The sequence below is a fragment of the Manihot esculenta genome, chromosome 8 (assembly GCF_001659605.2).
Source record: "Manihot esculenta cultivar AM560-2 chromosome 8, M.esculenta_v8, whole genome shotgun sequence".
In the NCBI taxonomy this organism is placed as follows: domain Eukaryota; kingdom Viridiplantae; phylum Streptophyta; class Magnoliopsida; order Malpighiales; family Euphorbiaceae; genus Manihot; species Manihot esculenta.
This window is the reverse complement of record NC_035168.2, coordinates 5718376-5736710: the sequence shown is the minus strand read 5'-3', so window position 1 is coordinate 5736710 and position 18335 is coordinate 5718376. Positions and strand designations below refer to the sequence as shown.

Here is an 18335-nt window from a genome sequence, read left to right as displayed (position 1 = left end):
CAGAGCTTAAGTTTAATGTCTTTACCCAACTAAGTTCTTCAAGAAAACAATGTGCTTCTCCCAATCGGGTCCGCAGTTGCTGGAATAAATTTTGATTGTCCTGCAACACATCTTCCTTGTGAATCTCGTACTATGATGCCCGTGCCAGAAGACTCGCCTCCCACAGGTAAAGAAACATCTGTATTACATTTGAAAGAACCAGACATAGGAGGTGACCATTTAACCACAACATTATTATGGCTTGCATGGCTTGTTCTTGTCATCTGCGGATTCGATTGAGCACATCTCCACTCACTCAAAGCACGTATAGCAAGGGAGAAGAAGGCTATGTTTAGAACTCCAAGCCACTTCATTTCTATTTCTCCACAAAGCATACATAACCGACAAAGCTTCTTCAATTTCTGATCTTGGTTTCACAACCAGAATCTGAAACTATTCTTGGACAGTCCTCAAATCATGTCATCCTGTTTTAGACAAAAGCCAGACCTGTCGAGAGAAACCGCAGCTAAAGATTGCATGTAGCTTGGTTTCCTCTTCTCTGCTGCAGACTGCACATAAAGAAGATACGTTTACTCTTCTGCATCTCAGATTAACAGCCGATGGTAGAAGATCTGTCAACACCCGCCAACAGAAATGTTGTATTTTCTTTGGAACTTTCGTTCACCAAATTAATTGCCAAAAATCTCCAGGAACAGCTAGAGGAGGGCCTGACAATTTTACTGAAACTGCGTATCCTATTCTGAACTTTGCGATATTTGGATGCTAATTAGAGAGTAGATTTATTTTTAATATCTTTAACATTTATCCCTTCTTAAAGATTAAATATCAACATTTGGGGATTAGGTTAACAAAACTTAAAAAATACTAATATAAATTTTTTTAATTTTTTATTGATATTATTTATTTATTTCTTTTAATTTTTTTAAAGAATAGCATATATATATTAAGTTATATTTTATATATTTATCAATATTAATGTAAAAAATTATAATTAATAATAAAAATTATGCTGATTTTTTTTTTTTTTAAAAAGACAATTCAGCTTACCTTATACATACACACATTCACAAAAAAGTAGTTATGCCAATTTGCAAAATAAAATGGCAGCAAGGCAAGGTGCTTTTTGCTATACTATCCCAGTGATGATATTAACTCTTCTGAAGTCCTACTTGTTGCCAGAACAGGGAGATGCGCCAATCAAAGTTATAAGAGCTTCTATTCCAACAAATCAAAGATTCACTCTTTAATTTCATTAAACCACGTGAGAATCACAGGTAATTGGAAAAAACCAAGAAATTCAAAATAATCACCCTAAAAAGTTTTGCTGAACCACCAATAAGATAATTCAGTCCTGTTATTTTAATCTATAGTCAAACCCATCAAACCTAGACGTTATAGCTTTAAAGATGTTGAGAAGTGAGACCAGTACCTCAAAGTTAAAGAATATGAAGTACAATCCAAGCCAGATCCTTGGTGCAACGCAAGTATGTTCCCGAGGCCTAAACCCTGCATAAACAAAATTTTTGAATGTCAACATTCACTTGTTAGCTCCATCTCCTCCGGTCTTCCTCTTCATCCACTGGAGTATACCATTCTGGCCTTCGCTTAGAGTTGCTCAACCTGTAGTTCAACAGCACTTCTTCATCACAAAGTGCCCTAGTAGCCACCAAGACAAGAGTCTTCAGTACAGAAGCATCGGCCCCACCCTTCTTTGCCCTAGACCTAAACCAAAAGCTACCAAATCTTCTCATATTCACTTCTTCTGGGTCGCCAAATGGTACATTTGGTATATAGGTCCTCATGTCCTTCTCAGTCAATGGGAAGTCATAAGGGCAAATCATAACATTTGGAGCCATACCTTTTGCTGGGTGATTCGCAAAATGAGCCAAAGCTAATGGGTTCCTTCGCTCTAGGACCACACTATTACGACCAACTTGTATCCCTTCTAAAGGCTTACTAAGCATTTTCCAGAGCCGATCTGTACCTTTCTCGCTATTTTGCCCATTAGGTCTGACTTCTGGCACAACTAATCCATTCCACACTTCACGGGCTTCACCTCCAGCACCCCAGGGCTGTGCATTGATTACAGTACCATCATACCTTGCAGTCAAGTATGTATTATGGGCATCAACTCTTGGGTATCCAGGGATATAGCGATAATAAGCCGGTGAATATATCACACCAGGGTACAAAGCAATCACTGTGCCAACATCAGCTTCACCATTTACAAATAAGCCTTGTCCAGCTTCTTTGTGGGCTATCTGAGATGGTTTTAGACTAAGTGTGTAGCCAATGAGATCTTTCAACCTCAATGAAACTTCAGCACTCTTCAATGGCCTTGTCTCCTGTATAGCTGTGCTGAAAAACATCATTGATCAGAAGGATAGAAGTTCAGTAATAAATGGCTTGTACTTCCGTGTTTATAAGAAATCAAGATATAAACCCCATAGCCACAATGGCATTGCTCACAATTGTACAACAGGTTAAGCAATACATAGTTATCAGTTATTTGGTGTATAATTTACTCTGGATCATTTTGCAGCCTCTAATCCGACTCATCTCAGAATCAGAAGCAAATAAGGACCAGAAAGACATAAACCACATAGGAAGAGATTGTTTGCGACTCTGGAAGCCAAAAATGAAATAACATCAGAAAGAAGCAAATATACGGGGTGGGTGGTATATATCATCTCAGCAGTCTAAGTTACAATGCATGAGGAATATTTTATAAAAAGTGATGCACATTTGCTTTGCCATTTTTATTTTTATTTTAAGTTTACTGCTGAGATAGGTCAATAGAGAAAAACTTGATAGATCAGAACTAGGGCTAGAGAAATTAGAGATAAAGGCAGATCTACTTAACACAGTTGTCAAGAAAATGCACATTATAGATATGTAAAGGGAATAGGATTAAGAAACAACAAATGTTAAATAAACTATAGCCACACTTATAATAATTAAACTAATGAAAATTAAAATATACATTAACCAAATAAAGGAATAAAAACAATAATAATCAATATGTTGGAAAAAAAACAAAAAGAAGCATTTTAGTCACCAGACTATTTTGTTACAACACAACCAAGATAAACAAAATAAAAGTAGAAGAAGAAAGTTGGGCTAGGCAGGGGAAGAACTAGATATTAAAATGAACATTCATATTCCATGATTTCCATAAAAATGTCAATAATCATGTCAAACACAATAGCACGACAAGTCAGATCAGTTAAATATATTGGACATCCAAAAGTGACAGGTACAACTTCCAGTTAATCAACGAACTTAGGACAAGAGTTTAAAATAAAATAAAATAGTAGTAGTAGTAGTTATAGACTTCATGGGAGGCAGAGAAAGCTAATAAAACTATTATGAATGTAAGTTCACCTGGGCAAACAGTAGATGGACCACTCTTTCCAACCGCGAAACTAAGGCCACTTCGACGAGCAGTTTCTGACTGTCCAAGTGCTTCACCTGGCTCATTTTTCTTATTCACATCAGGGTGAAGAATTTCATCCATAGCTGTGCAGAAATTTTCCATTTGACAATGGATGTTTTCTTGGACTTGCTTCTGCTGATCAGCAACAGAAGCTTTGGTAGCCATTTCAATGATCTGTTCTGCATCAGCCTCTTCAGCTTTCCTTCCCAAACGATTGTAGCTAAAGAAATTATAATTCAGGTGCAATCCAATTACGAAAAAACCACATGACATTGGACAGAACTGATAATGTTATAAACAAAAGAAATGATAGTAAAATCTCTGATTTCATCTTGTTGAAAGGAAAAAAAAATGCATTAACATGAAATTTGAGTGTATATTCAAATTACAAGATACAACATCCTTTTCAATATTTTGAATTCTGATGTTATTATAAATTTTAGTACCATGTGATACTAATAGTTGATTGAAAACTGGAGGAAAAAACTGAAAGAATTTAAGGAAACGACATTTACATTTATTAGGGTTCATCATAATCTTGAGATAATGCGTCTAAATTTTTGACAATGCTCAAGTTCTCACATTGCTTACCATTTTCCTCCTGTCCTCATGAATACCAATTATGGAGCACTAATTGTGTAACATGTCCAGTGGACACAAATGTTCAATTTATTGAGGTATATTTGTAGTCATTTCACAGAGGTACAGGTTCAGAAGAAGCTGATTATATGAAAGGATAAAGTCAACAAAATTACACAAGAGTTAGTGTGAGGTAGAAAAATATGAGGGACAGATCAAGCCATCTGGTTAGTAGTACTGATTCAGGTATAATTACAATAGATAATTTGCCGCATTGCACCATAAAGATGATATCCAGCATTGCACCATTGATCATTATTAGGAATCATGAAAATAGTCTTAATCAGAATGCCAAAGTTAGCCATTTCATGTATTTTCAACTGTAAAATAATTTGATTGCTAAAAACTGAAAAAAGAAGAAAAAAACACAAACACACACACTAATTAAATTTATAAACTAAATTGCCTACCATGTTCTAAACTTTCAAGTTTTTTGTTTTTAATTTTTTTTTTCAATTGTATTACATGCTTTTATTTAATCAATTAACTAATCGGTTATTGAATTTGTTTTAATTGTATCCAACAAGTATAGAACATGTTTGGATTTGCTATTTTAGTTGATTGATGAAATTGAGAGGGGGCAGCTCAGGATGAGGAGTATCTTGTTAATATGGAACGGAAAAAAAAAGAAATAATTAGAAGTTGATATTTTACTTGAAAACTGAAGTAATGAACTTCGAACAATTGGCTAAAATTGTTTAAGCATTGGGCTTTGCCCCTCTATAACCATAATGCCTGAAAAACTAGTATGGCTGAGACTGTCATGTTTTTGTAGAAGTTCCAACAGACAATATGAACTTAGCTAGCCAAAATGGTCAAAAACCATAACCACATGATTTTTTTATAAATAAAACACACATGGTAGGTCCCAAGGACAAATATTATTCTATTAGCTTCTTTTGACTTGGTCGGACACTACTATACTTCACACGGCAAGAAACATGGTATTCTGATAAAACTGTTATATCAGATCATTGACAACTAGATTTTTATCACTGCAAGAATACATTTCTATGTTGGCATCATTAGATGTTTATTTACTATCTAGGAACTGATTGTTCACTTAATAATCAATGAGCTAACTGAAACTAAAAGAAGAAGTTTCAAGGTTATTACAGTATTTGGTTGCAGGTAAAATCAGTGTATGTAGGAGAAGAAATAAAATCATCAATGAAAGTATCAAGTATCAACATCAACGGTGCAATGAGAGGAATTTGATCCAAATGTACAATAAAGATAAAATACTTCAAGAAGTGAAGCCTTAGAATAACAGAAACAGTAAAATAACACCTAAGCAGCACATCATAGACGCAACAGGACTAGCTGAACTGTGGAGTTGGTTACTTGGTTATAGACAGTCCAAAACTTATGCACACATTAAAAGAAAAAAGGAAAAAGATAAATAACAGAATGAACAAAAGTTGGAAAAATCACATATGCGTATTCTCAATCAATTAAAAGGTCTCTAATATAAATCACAAAGCCAAGATAGGGCAAATGGCAAAGGATATGTGAATAAAGTTCACATTATCCACAGAGATTTACATCCAAAAGTAGCAAACTATGACAAGTGATCAAATAGACACTTACCTGGTATACAGGAAAAGGCGATTTATGTCTGCTTCAAATTGTAGCTGCCTTGGATCTTTGGCAAAAGTACAACTTTTTGCAAGAACTTTCACAGCCTGGAATTATAAAGGAGAAACCAAAAATAACCATTAAGAAGAGGGAAGTTCTAAAAAGGGCTGGAGCTCAAATTGGCTCTCCAACCTTTTAGCTGTTAGATTAAACACTTGGTAAAATCCTTGTACAAGTGATTCATCATCAATTTAAATGCTCTTTTTCCTTTGAATTTAATGGTTGAGAACTAGAGTTAATACAAGCTCAAGCCTTTCCTAACCCAGCTCTAAAGAATTATCACATGAAGAAACATCTTTTTCCATGTTAAAAACATGGCATCATATAACTCTTGCACAAAACAAAAATTAAAATGCTTTTAGAACTGCCTTCATTTTCTGTTGTTCTTTTGAATGTCTATTGCAAGGTTACACAATAGATAGTAAACTATTCCACCCTTTATAGGTACGATTGTAATCCAATCCCAATTCTCTTTTCGGACAATTCTAAATAACTATGCTAGACCAACACCACAAGAAACAAAAAAAATAGTTTATTTCGGTCACTTGAAGCATGACAAGCCAATTAAACACTCAATGAATTTAGAATCTATCTTCTGCCATTCTGCCTCTTCCACTCACACATTCCTTCTATCTTCTTATTAATTCAATATCCCTTACATCTATTAAGATTTCTTTACAAATTTACAAAATTTTTCCTTCTCACCAACGTGATACTCATTTGAACAAAAAAAACAATTCAGTTGCACAAAAAAGAAACCAAAATAATCGATTATGTTCTATTTCATTTAGTTACTATGAAATTGAAAAACAAAACAAGACAGACAAATTATGCTAAACCAGAGAGATTTCTGTTTATACCTCTTGAAATTTGTTAAACAGGAAAGCCATTTGTGAACTTCAGCCGCTGCGAAAATCGTCTTGCTATGTTCACTACCAACTCAATGCACTGATTTGCCAAAGGAAATGGACTTCCACAATTTGAAACTACCGCCCTTCGAGCTTCGCTCGTTGCCGGTGATGGTGGTGGCTGCGTCGAAGTTGGACGAGAGAGGTCAGTCGAAGTGTTGAGATTTGAGAAAGAGAACCGTAAAGGGTTGCTTTTTCTTTGCTCATTTGAGGAAATTTAGGCTTAAATATTTTATGAAAAATTACTATTTAATACCTGTACTACATGAAAACTCATTACAACGTCCTGAATTTTTATAAATTCCACTAATTAATTTTTTATTAATTTAATTATTAAATTTTTTAAAAAAATTTAAAATATTTTAATACGTAAACACTAATTATTTTAAATGTAAAATCTCATAAATATTTTAATATATTTTTTAAAATTAATAGATTAATTATCAATAAATTTTTTTATATTATATAAATATTTAATAATTAAGATTAATTAATAAATTTTTAAAATATTTTAATATATTTTTAAAAAATAATATATTAATTACTGAGTTTTTCAAATATGGCACTAAATAATAACTTTTTCAATATTTTATTTCTTCAAAAGCGACCCAGGTTCGATTACTATTGATCATTTTGCCTATTATATATCATCCAGATTATATATTTAATTTTCGATAAAGAAATATTATATATTTAATATTTTATTTTAATAATAGAGCCAAACCTTTTCGTTTTTCATAGTTATAACTTCACTTTTTAATTTTAAACAATAAAATTCATACTTTCCAAAGAGCATATCTTAAACTATGCATATGTTACTTTTTTTTATTTAATGATTTCTAAAATATTCAATTAATAACAGTAAATAAATAAAAAATTTCATAATTATAGGTGTTAAAAAATATCTATTAAGAATAATAAAATAGAAAAAATTATTTTTTAGTCTCTAAGATATAGTGTAATTAACGGATTCGTCCATCTATTTTTAGAATTCAACACTTTCATCTCTGAGGTTTAATTTCATCAAAATTAGAGGTACTTCCATAAAAAATACCGTTAGTGACAGAAAAAAATGACCAAACTACCCTTTATAGAATTCAATACTTTAATCCCTAAAATTTAATTCCTATAAATTTATAGATCCCTCTCTCAAAAAATTGAAGGAAAAAATATGTTTTCATCCCTAAGATATTATATAATTAATATATTTGTCCCTCTATTTTTTGAATTCAACACTTTAGTTCCTGAAATTTAATTTTGTCAAAATTTAAAGAAGAAAATCTCAAACTCAATCTCCATAAATAAATAAAAATTTTAATAAATTTAAAATTCAAATTCAGTAAAGATAATAAAAATTAAAATATATAAAATTTAAATTATTAAGAATAAAAAGTTAAAACTCAATATAAATTGCTTTTGTAATGTCATTCGTTGTCGATCACTACTCGCCATTTGAAAAATTCATTAAAATATTTTTAACATTTTAAAAAGTCTACTAGTTAGTCTTTCCATTAATTTTAGTCGTTAAGTATTATAAAAAAAAATCTAAAATACCCCTGATATGGAGGGACTAATTAGTAAATTTTTTAATAATTTGAGGGATCAATTAATAATTTTTTCTAAACTATAGGAATTAAATTGTAAAATATTTAGTGATAAATTAATAGAGGAACTAACTAATAGACTTTTAAAATGTCAGAGATATTTTAATATATTTTTCAAAATTAAAAGACTAAATAGCGAGTTTTTTCATACTATAAGGATTAAATAATAATTTCTCATTTTATTATTGATAATGGTATTTTTGAGATTATATTTATTCTCTTTCCTTTGACCAAGTGAAAATCATTGACTTAACATAATTTTTTGACGGAGGGACCTTGAATTTTGACGGACTCAAGGACGAAAGTGTTGGGTTCTAAAAATAAAGAGACAAATTCATTAATTACGCTATATTTCAGAGATTAAAAAGTAATTTTTCCTAATAAAATATTATAAAATATTTGATCAAACACATAGAACAAGTATTTTATTGTTCTGAAGTGATCGACGTTCATATTTAATTAAGATTCTGCTACATAATCTCATAATACGATAACAACACATAGAGTCCAATGTCCATGCAAAAATATATAAAGACTGCCTTTGAATTTTACTAAAAAATTCTTATGATATTACCAAATATAAAAATGTAAATCCATTATATTTATATTATGTTTAAGAGAAGGCAGAGTAAAGTGGGATTTTTTAATGTATAATTTTATAAGGTAAGGTTTTTTATAATTTTTAAATTTTAATAATTTTTTATAATTTGTTTTGATAGGAAAATTATTCTATTAAAATATATTTATATTTTATAAAATTATATTTTTTAATTATTTTGTCAAAAAATCTATTAACCTATTTTAAATATTTATATTATTTAATCTATATAATTTTAACTATGTATTATTTAGGACATATAAATTTAATATTCATATATTTAATTTCTCTAATTAAAATTAAAAATTAAAAATTTTCGTAATCGATGGACTAAATAATTTAATTTTATAAAATATTAAAACGTTGTAATCGATTGATTTTGATATAGAAACTAATAATTTTTTAAAAAATTTAAAAAATTTTATAATAATTTTTCTGCAAATCTAAATATTAATTTCACAACAACCATCCCCTTCACTATTCTTTTCTTCTTTTTTTTTTAAAAAGAGAGATAGAGCTCTTATTTTATTAATCCAGGCCATAAAAGTCCCAACCTATCAGCATTCAGTAAAAATTTAATAGTAACAGGAGATCATTGATGAATTTTCAAATTAAAATCATCACCAATGGTTAAACTAGTCAAACGATCCGCTACCGCATTTGCTTCCCTATAAATTTTTACCATCTTGACTTCCCTGAGTCTATTGATAAATAAACTCACTTGCTTTTTAATTTATTTTTATACACTACTTTTTATTATTAAGAAGTGAAGTATTTTGAAAGTGCATAAAAAAAAAGTATTTCAAAATTTTTAATGTAATTTTTCTAGAATATCTATAAATAGTCATCAACCTGAAATAAAGAGAAAATTTATCTTCATCTCGAACAAAGGTGAGCTTAAATCTTTTTCTTCAAAATTTGTTTACCTTCTAAATTTCAAATAACTAGATTCTAAAGTGTTTCAACTATATTGTTTCGAGATTAAAGATTAAAGGCTTTAAAAGTTTAATCAAGGACCAAACTTCCCTCTTTTGCTTTCGATTTCTACTTCATAGATTTTTCTCAAAGAAGGTAAGTTTTAATCTTGTCTTTTTACCGCTCTTGTAAGTTTAGAAAAGAATGTGTAGATTGCTTTTAAGTATTTTGGTTTTGCACATAAAATTTTTGGGAGTTTTGAGTTACAATCTTGAAATCTGTAATTAAATCCTTATTTGATGGATGCATGTGGAAGTTTAGGCTAAATTGAAGTGGTTTTATGTGGTCTAAGTTAATGAGTTTTTGGGTTATAGATAGAAGGCAAAATCAGATCCCGAAGGAATGGACTTTCGGATCTGTAAGGGACTTTTGCCACCAAAAGTCCCTTATTCAATCGTTTTCAGTCCATTTTCTACATGTTTTCTTGAATGCTTTTATGAGTATCTTGTGGCAGTTTTAATAGTTGTAAAAGTCCCTCATTTGGATCCATCTATGTAGAATCGGATTTAGAATACTGTAAAGACTAGCAATGAGATAATTGCTTTATAGCAAGGCTTGCATTTGCAAGAGGTGAGTAGAACTAAACAAAACTCCTATTTTAATCAAATCAAATGTTTTAAGTATATTAACACATTATGAATGTCATGTGCATGTTAAATAGATTGTTCTGCATTAAATTCACGAATATGATACACTGCATATATAATTGTTGTTATGGATGGATATTGGATGACCCACTAGCCCTCGAAATTATGATATGATATGTTTATGTATAACGAATATAAAAGTTCATGTCGACACTCATTCTACACTCCTGACACTATATAAGATAAAATGAGTGTCAATTCTGTGTTCCTATCACTTTGAGTATGCTTAAGAAGAAATTTTAAGGAGCACCCATTGTGGATTGGACACTATTAGATTTTATAGAGGATTACTGGTAACAAATTCATCTGATTGTCATTTGTTTGTATTATAATATATACATATGAGCATATTTTTTATTAACCTATTTTATATTATATTTCTACTCATTAAGGTATAAAAGCTTATCAATTTTCCCTAACCCCAAGTTTGCATGATCAAGTTAGTATAGTATGGGAGTTCAATAGTCTCTTGTGTATAATTTCTTATATAATAGTTTAGTTGTGGATATGTATTGATATTACGGATTAGTGATGTGCTTTACCCGATTTTTCTTTTATAGTCTCCTTATTATTGATCTTAATATGTAAAAATTTTTAAATTTCATGCTATATTTAAAACAAACTGCAGTATATAATGATATCTATATTGAGCATTTAATTTAATGAGAGCTATAATATAAATTTATGTTTACAATATGCATATATGCGTTTGGTTCACATTGTGATAATATTTTATATATATTCTTAAGATCATGTGGAAGTTATATAAAATATAATAGAATTTACAATAAACTTATTACGGATTCTGATAATTTTAAATCGATCTAAATTTTAGCACCGACAGTGATCCAATTTTCTTATCATTACTGATGGTAAATATAGGCAGAAATTTGAGATTTATACATGTATGTTAAAAGTATTTATAATTTCTACATGGGATAATTACAAAACAGAATTACCCTATAATTTAATACATTTTCAAGTAGGCTCTTATACTTAAATTTATAATAAAAAAGCTCTTGTATTTTTACATCATTAGCAAAATGAGGCTTTTCCTTTAATACCATTAAATATTGCTGCTAAATTATAATTTACTCTTTGATATTTAATGAAGACTAAATTTTAGTCCCTATATTTTTTAAATTTAGTCCCTTCAAGTTTTGTTTGATTAATAAATTAATATCTTAATTTAAACTTTATATTTTTAATTAAAATTAATCCCTATATTATTATAAATAGTTCTTAAATATTATAATTACTAATAAGTCTTTATATTTATAAATTAATCTCTATATTATTGAATTTTAATATTTTATATGTGAAAAATAATAAAATAAAAATTAAATAAAAAATATATCATTTTTTATTTTAATTAAATAAAATAAATTATTAAAAAAGAGAAAGTTAGACGAGAAAGAATTATTTAGTTTTGAATTTAGATGGATATATTGTATCAAGATTCGTACTTTAAATTTTATTTATTAATTTATTATTAAATATAAAATATTAAATTTAATAACATTGGAGATTAATTTATAAAAAAAATATAAATTTCTATCTGTAAGTAATTATAACATTTATGGATGAATTATAACTAAAAATAACTATTTCATTATAAAATAAAATTATGTAATTAAATTTAAAAATATATGAATTATATGTTTGACAAAAGTTTTAATGATTAAAATATTTTAATTAATTTTTAAATGACACATCATATATCATTTATTAATATTAGAGAAAAGTCTCGTTTCACTAACAGATTAAAATTATATAATACTTTTTGTCATAAATTAAATCATATTATATTACTTAAAAAGTAAGAAATATATTAAATCATGGGATAGATTTTTATAATTATCCTTTTATATATTATTTTAATCTAATTTTAATAATTTATATGTATTGTTAATATTTTTAAAATTTAGGTATGATAAGATTTTCTTTTCATTGTAAAATTGAGGGCGGAAATACTATTTCGCCTAAAATAAAAATAAAGTGATTAGTTAATATAAGATATTTTAAATATTTTTACACGCCAATTTTATCAAATACATTTTTTAAATATATGTTATGAAGTTATATTGAATTAATTATCAATATTCTATTCTGTACCTAATCAATTATTCACAAATTTTCAGAGGGTAAGCTCATTTAAAGGATGCAATTAAAGTAAAAATTAAAATAAATTATTAGCTTTTAAATTATATTTCTTTATCCGTGACGTTAAGAAAAATACATATATATAACCATTAATTTTTTAATTATTGATTATGCATCGAGATATATATATTTAATAAAAATATATTAGATGCACTCACAGGTCTAATGGTAAGTTGCATGTGAATAAATTTGAGAAATCTTATGTTGTACTCCTCCAATTCTCCGATCCTCAATCCTTATTTCAATATATATATATATATATATATATTAGATAATTAACTATTTAGTTTTTATAGGATGATAAAATTTACTAATTGATCTTTCTATTTTAAAAAATATATATATTAAAATATTCGTAACATTTTAAAAAATTTACTAATTACTCACTCCACCGATTTTAATAGTCAATTATTAAAAAAATTATAAAATACCCATAGTATTAATATCAAATCATTTTATTTTGTTGAATGAGAAGGGAGGGAAATTTGTCTTCAATTTGTAAGACTTAAAAAAATATAAAAGAAAAAATTTCAGAAAAAAAAAAGAGAGATGGGGCAAATTGCCCCTTCTCTATAATGTAACATGGCCACTAGAAATATTTTTACATGGAGGCGCAACGTCTATTTGGTAAAACTTTGACAATATGATAATAAAATGAATTTAGATGTAATTTAATCTAAAAAATTAGTTTGAGATAGAAAAATCACCACTAATATTATCAATAGAACATTATTTAACTCGCACTTTTTATTTTAAATATATTATTTTAATTTATTATTTTAAAATTAAATTATATTTATATTAGAGCAATCCAAAAAAAATAAACTATTTGTAATAAATATTTTTTCTATACATGAGAATATTTAAATCATTAATATTGAAAGTGGACGGTATCAAATCACTCATCAGACTGCTCGTTAGTTAATCTCTCCTGTTTTTAATATAAAAAGTTAAATTCTTAATTAATTAACATAATTATACATAATGAGATGCATTTGTTCCAATAATGTTATGAAAAAAATCAATTATAAAGATTAATGACAGCTGGACTATTGACACTTAAATCGTAGTTGTGCTCTTATACGAGAGTTAAGCTCAAAACCCATCAGAATACACTACGCAAACTGTTCCATTAGCGCACAACTCAATTCACAATCGAGCAAGTCGGGCTGAGCGGAACCCGATCTCATCTGAAAGAAATTCGGCTCATTTGACGCAATAGAACAATAAGAGAACAGATCCAACTATACCACGATCCTATTGGCACGAGTGTCGGAGGAGAATTAAATGACCGTCTGACGATGGTGAAAAAGCAGATACATTCGCACATACGACTCTGAATAATAGCGATAGGTGATATTGCAGTAGGGTGACGGTTATGCGTACTGGAAAACAAAACAAAAAGAATAAAAAAAGAAGATTTGAACTATTCAGACTAAATTCACTCGTTCATGTTGAAATTCTACCTTTCTCTGAATGTCAGATTATTAAATATCATTTGAAAGTTTTTTTTTTAATATTAACCATTTGATATTTAAAATTTATTAATCTCAATTAATTTAGATTCGAGTCAAATAAATTTATTAAGAAAGATAAAACACTTTCTGCTAAATTTTAAATAAATAAAAACTTGAGACTATTACTAAATTAGAGTACCAATAAGCATGAACATCAGTTTCACATTAATATAAAGATGAAATTCTTAAATAAAAACAATAGTCAAAAGAACATTGAAGAACCAAATCGGAAAAAGAAAAGGAAAAGAAAATAAAATAAAATAAAAGCTGGCAATTATCATTATTCCCTTTGAAAAGAGAAAACAAAAAAAAAACCCTAACCCTGGGGCTAATGATAAGGTGATGGATTTCTATTTTATTTTGCCGCAATAACGCGTTTTGATTGGATATTAATAATTTATGTTATAATTCGATTCCAACAACATAGAAAAGTCAACCATGCATCTCTATGAATAAATCTTACGGGCAATTGGGTATATTGGGTATATTGGCAGAGAGAAAAGAGCTGGCATGCTATATATATAAACTTCTTTTTATATTGAATTTAAACTGAAATTTAAAAAAATTAAATGTAAAATAAATTAAACATTTTAAAAAATTCGTAAAATATTCTGATATCATATTAAATTTAAATCAGATTTAATTTATCTAAAAAAATTAACTCAAAAGAATTATATATCTAAAATTTTTATAAAAAATTTATTTTCTGTATTTTAAATTAATGTGAAATTTAACCATAAAACTAAATAACCAAATATTTTTAGACAGCTAAGAGAAAGCAAAGGCAAACATGAGTAGTTTGACAATCTCACAGTCTAGAATGGCAGACCCATGAATAGAAAAAAATTAGTGGATTAGAATGGTTATGTTTACTTTTTATAGTAGTCTGTATTGTTTAAGGGTCAATGTTAATAAAAAAATTAAAGTCAGCCTTTTAAATGAATAAAAAAAGTAAAGACTTAACTGTAACATCCAGCTGCTTGGATGTCAAACGTTCCAGGTCGATAGATTACAATAATTCTACAGTAATTCTAAATTATATAATAGCTATCACAAAATTACTAAATAATTTGAATTAATCATTTTGGGTCAAGTGAAAAATGGGTTCAAAAGTTATTTGGATCACTTTGGATCGGATTGTTTCAATTGGTATCAGAGCCACTTTGGGTCAAACAAATTGTGTAGAGCTATTAAGTCTGCAAGGAAAGAGTTACCCGTGTGAGATGAGTTGGAGCCGCTCGAGATATTAGCGAAGTCGAGGGTTCAGTCCTGTCTTAACAATTATATCTGATTCAGTTGAGACGACTACACGGCAAATTTAGTAGGGGAGAATGTACCATCCGGTTGCTTGAATGCCTACATCGGTGAATTATAGTAACAGATTAGTAGTTAGTACGAAACTATTAAATAATTTGAATTGGCTCAAAGAGAATGTAACATCGAGCTGCTTACATCGAGCTGCGAATTATGGTGACGGATTAATAGTTAGCACGAAACTATTAAATAGTTTGGATTAACCATTTAAGCCAAATAGAATGAATTTAAAAATTATTTGGATCAGTTTGAGTCACGCTATTTCGTTAACTCAGCTTTTAATATTGAAAAAAAAAAATATATATATATATATATATATATTAAAAATATGTATAAATAAATTAGTCACATATTCAGTAACAAATATTATGCTTTTCACATAAATTATATATATATCCTTTATAGTATAATTAAAATTTTAATAAAAATTAATTTTTTAATATATATAAAAAAAAATAAAGTGAATAAAAATTACGATCATGTATAAATTAATCTAACAACCCGGAGAATAGATTCTAACTTGGAGCTTAATTGCACCGGAAACTTCATGCAGTTGGAATTAATGGCGGCCAGATGTAATCTTGGCCGTGTAAACACATGATGAGACTTTCTTTTATGACGAAAGTTCTCTTTGTTTTTATAAAATTTTGCTGGCACATGACTTTTGTAGTATATGGTTGATAGATGAAAAATTAAAATTATTTTTTAATTAGGTATGGAATTGGTCTTCGGATTATTATTATTTTTTAAATAAGATTACTTATATTCTGTTCTCTATATAAAGTCTAGCACATTCTCAAGAGATATCATAAGGTCCAAGACATTAGCTCAACAGAGATGACGACAAAGCTGTGTTACTCTGTGTTAGTCATTTCTATTTTCTCATTCTTTTCACCAACACTTTCTTCATCTGTTGCCTCTAATGGCTTAGATTCATGGTGCAATAAAACCCCATATCCTGAACCTTGCAAATATTTCATGAACCAAAACCCTAACCATTTTCTTTATCCAAAGCACAAATCTGAGTTTCGTAAGTTGGCAACTGAGTTAGCCATGCAAAGAGCCCTCACTGCTCAGTCCCATAACAAATGGCTAGGCTCAAAGTGTCGCAATGAGAAAGAAAAAGCTGCATGGGCTGACTGCTTAAAACTCTACGAGAACACCATTATCCAACTCAACCAAACCCTTGATCCCAACACAAAATGCACTGATTACGATGTTCAGACCTGGCTCAGCACTGCTCTAACCAATCTTGAAACTTGTCGATCTGGGTTTGTTGAGCTTGGAGTTTCAGATTTCATGTTGCCACTCATGGCCAACAATGTTTCTAAGCTGATATGCAACACTTTGGCTCTAAATAATGGCTCATCGGCGGCTTTACCACAAACATATAAAGATGGTTTTCCTAACTGGGTCACCGCAGGGGATAGAAAGCTCTTGCAGTCGTCTTCACCGGCTGTGAATCTTGTGGTGGCTCAAGATGGTTCTGGGAATCACCGGACTATAAAGGAGGCCCTTGATGAAGCAGCAAAGAGGAGTGGAACCGGGAGGTTTGTAATACGTATTAAGAGTGGGATTTACAGAGAGAATCTTGAGATTGGTAACAAAATGAAGAATATTATGTTGGTCGGAGATGGAATGAGAACTACTATTATCACCGGTAGCCGGAGCGTTGGAGGAGGTTCTACTACTTTTAACTCTGCAACTGTTGGTAAGCAAGTCTAAACCTCTTCTTTATTGTTTATGCATCTGGCATCCCTTTCTATTTTTATTTTTTTATTTAAAAAATAAAAGTCATGATAATACTGCTTCCTCTATTTTTGACGTCTCTCAAATAAAAATAAAATAAAGTGAAAGTTTGGAAAAATTCAAGATTATAATGTGAACAATTTAATCAAATTTCAGCCGTGACTGGAGAAGGATTCATAGCTCGAGGCATCACATTCCGTAACACAGCTGGTCCAGAAAACCACCAAGCAGTAGCTCTCCGATCAGGCTCCGATCTCTCAGTCTTTTACCGCTGTGGTTTTGAAGGATATCAAGACACTTTATATGTCCACTCCCAAAGACAATTCTACAAAGAATGTTACATTTATGGGACAGTAGACTTCATCTTCGGAAACGCAGCCGTGGTGTTACAAAACTGCATGATCTATGCACGGCGGCCAATGGACAAGCAAAAGAACGTAGTAACAGCTCAAGGGAGAACTGATCCAAATCAAAACACTGGAATTTCAATCCATAATTCTCGAGTCATGGCTGCACCAGATCTTCAACCAGTGCTTAACTCATTCAAGACTTACTTAGGGAGGCCATGGAAGGAGTATTCTCGCACTGTTTTTCTTCAAACTTATCTTGATTCTTTGGTGGATCCTGCGGGGTGGCTGGAGTGGGATGGTGATTTTGCTCTGAATACTTTGTATTATGGAGAGTATAAGAATATGGGTCCTGCTGCTTCGACCGGCGGGAGAGTTAAGTGGGGTGGCTATAGGGTTATCACCAGTGCGGCTGAAGCATCCCAGTTCACTGTGGCTAACTTCATTGCTGGCCGATCATGGTTACCGGCCACTGAGGTTCCTTTCACTTCCGGTCTTTGATATGTTCATTTTGTGAATTAGAAGTAATTATGTGTTTGTTATTTAATTTTTTTCACAAAATTATTATTATAAATATTTTGCAATAAAATTATATTTTTTTTATAGAGATTGATCTTTATTTTATTTTTGCCACAAAAACGTGTTTTGATCGGTACATATGTTGAAGTTCAAGGTCAACAACATGGAAAAGTCAACCATGCATGTCCATATATTGATAGAGAAAAGAGCTGGTGTGACGGTCAGCTGCTTCCAGCTGCCTGCTTGCGGATTTGCGGCGAAAATCCGTCCCAGATCAAAAA

General features: G+C 29.7%; 2 protein-coding genes across 2 annotated transcripts; one reads left to right on the top strand and one right to left on the bottom strand.

Annotated features, from left to right (window-relative positions):
- Positions 1 to 1218: 1218 nt before the first annotated feature.
- Positions 1219 to 6812, bottom strand: LOC110620006. The gene is made up of 4 exons (XM_021763543.2): positions 6574 to 6812; positions 5666 to 5760; positions 3385 to 3656; positions 1219 to 2353 (listed from the first exon to the last, which is right to left on the bottom strand). Exons 1-4 carry the CDS (start codon positions 6601 to 6603, stop codon positions 1545 to 1547), a joined length of 1206 nt encoding a protein of 401 aa, XP_021619235.1. The 5' UTR covers positions 6604 to 6812; the 3' UTR covers positions 1219 to 1544.
- Positions 6813 to 16266: 9454 nt separating this feature from the next.
- Positions 16267 to 18137, top strand: LOC110620705 (probable pectinesterase/pectinesterase inhibitor 17). Its single transcript, XM_021764525.1, has 2 exons — positions 16267 to 17150; positions 17345 to 18137. Exons 1-2 carry the CDS (start codon positions 16277 to 16279, stop codon positions 18034 to 18036), a joined length of 1566 nt encoding a protein of 521 aa, XP_021620217.1. The 5' UTR covers positions 16267 to 16276; the 3' UTR covers positions 18037 to 18137.
- The last annotated feature ends 198 nt before the right edge of the window (positions 18138 to 18335 follow it).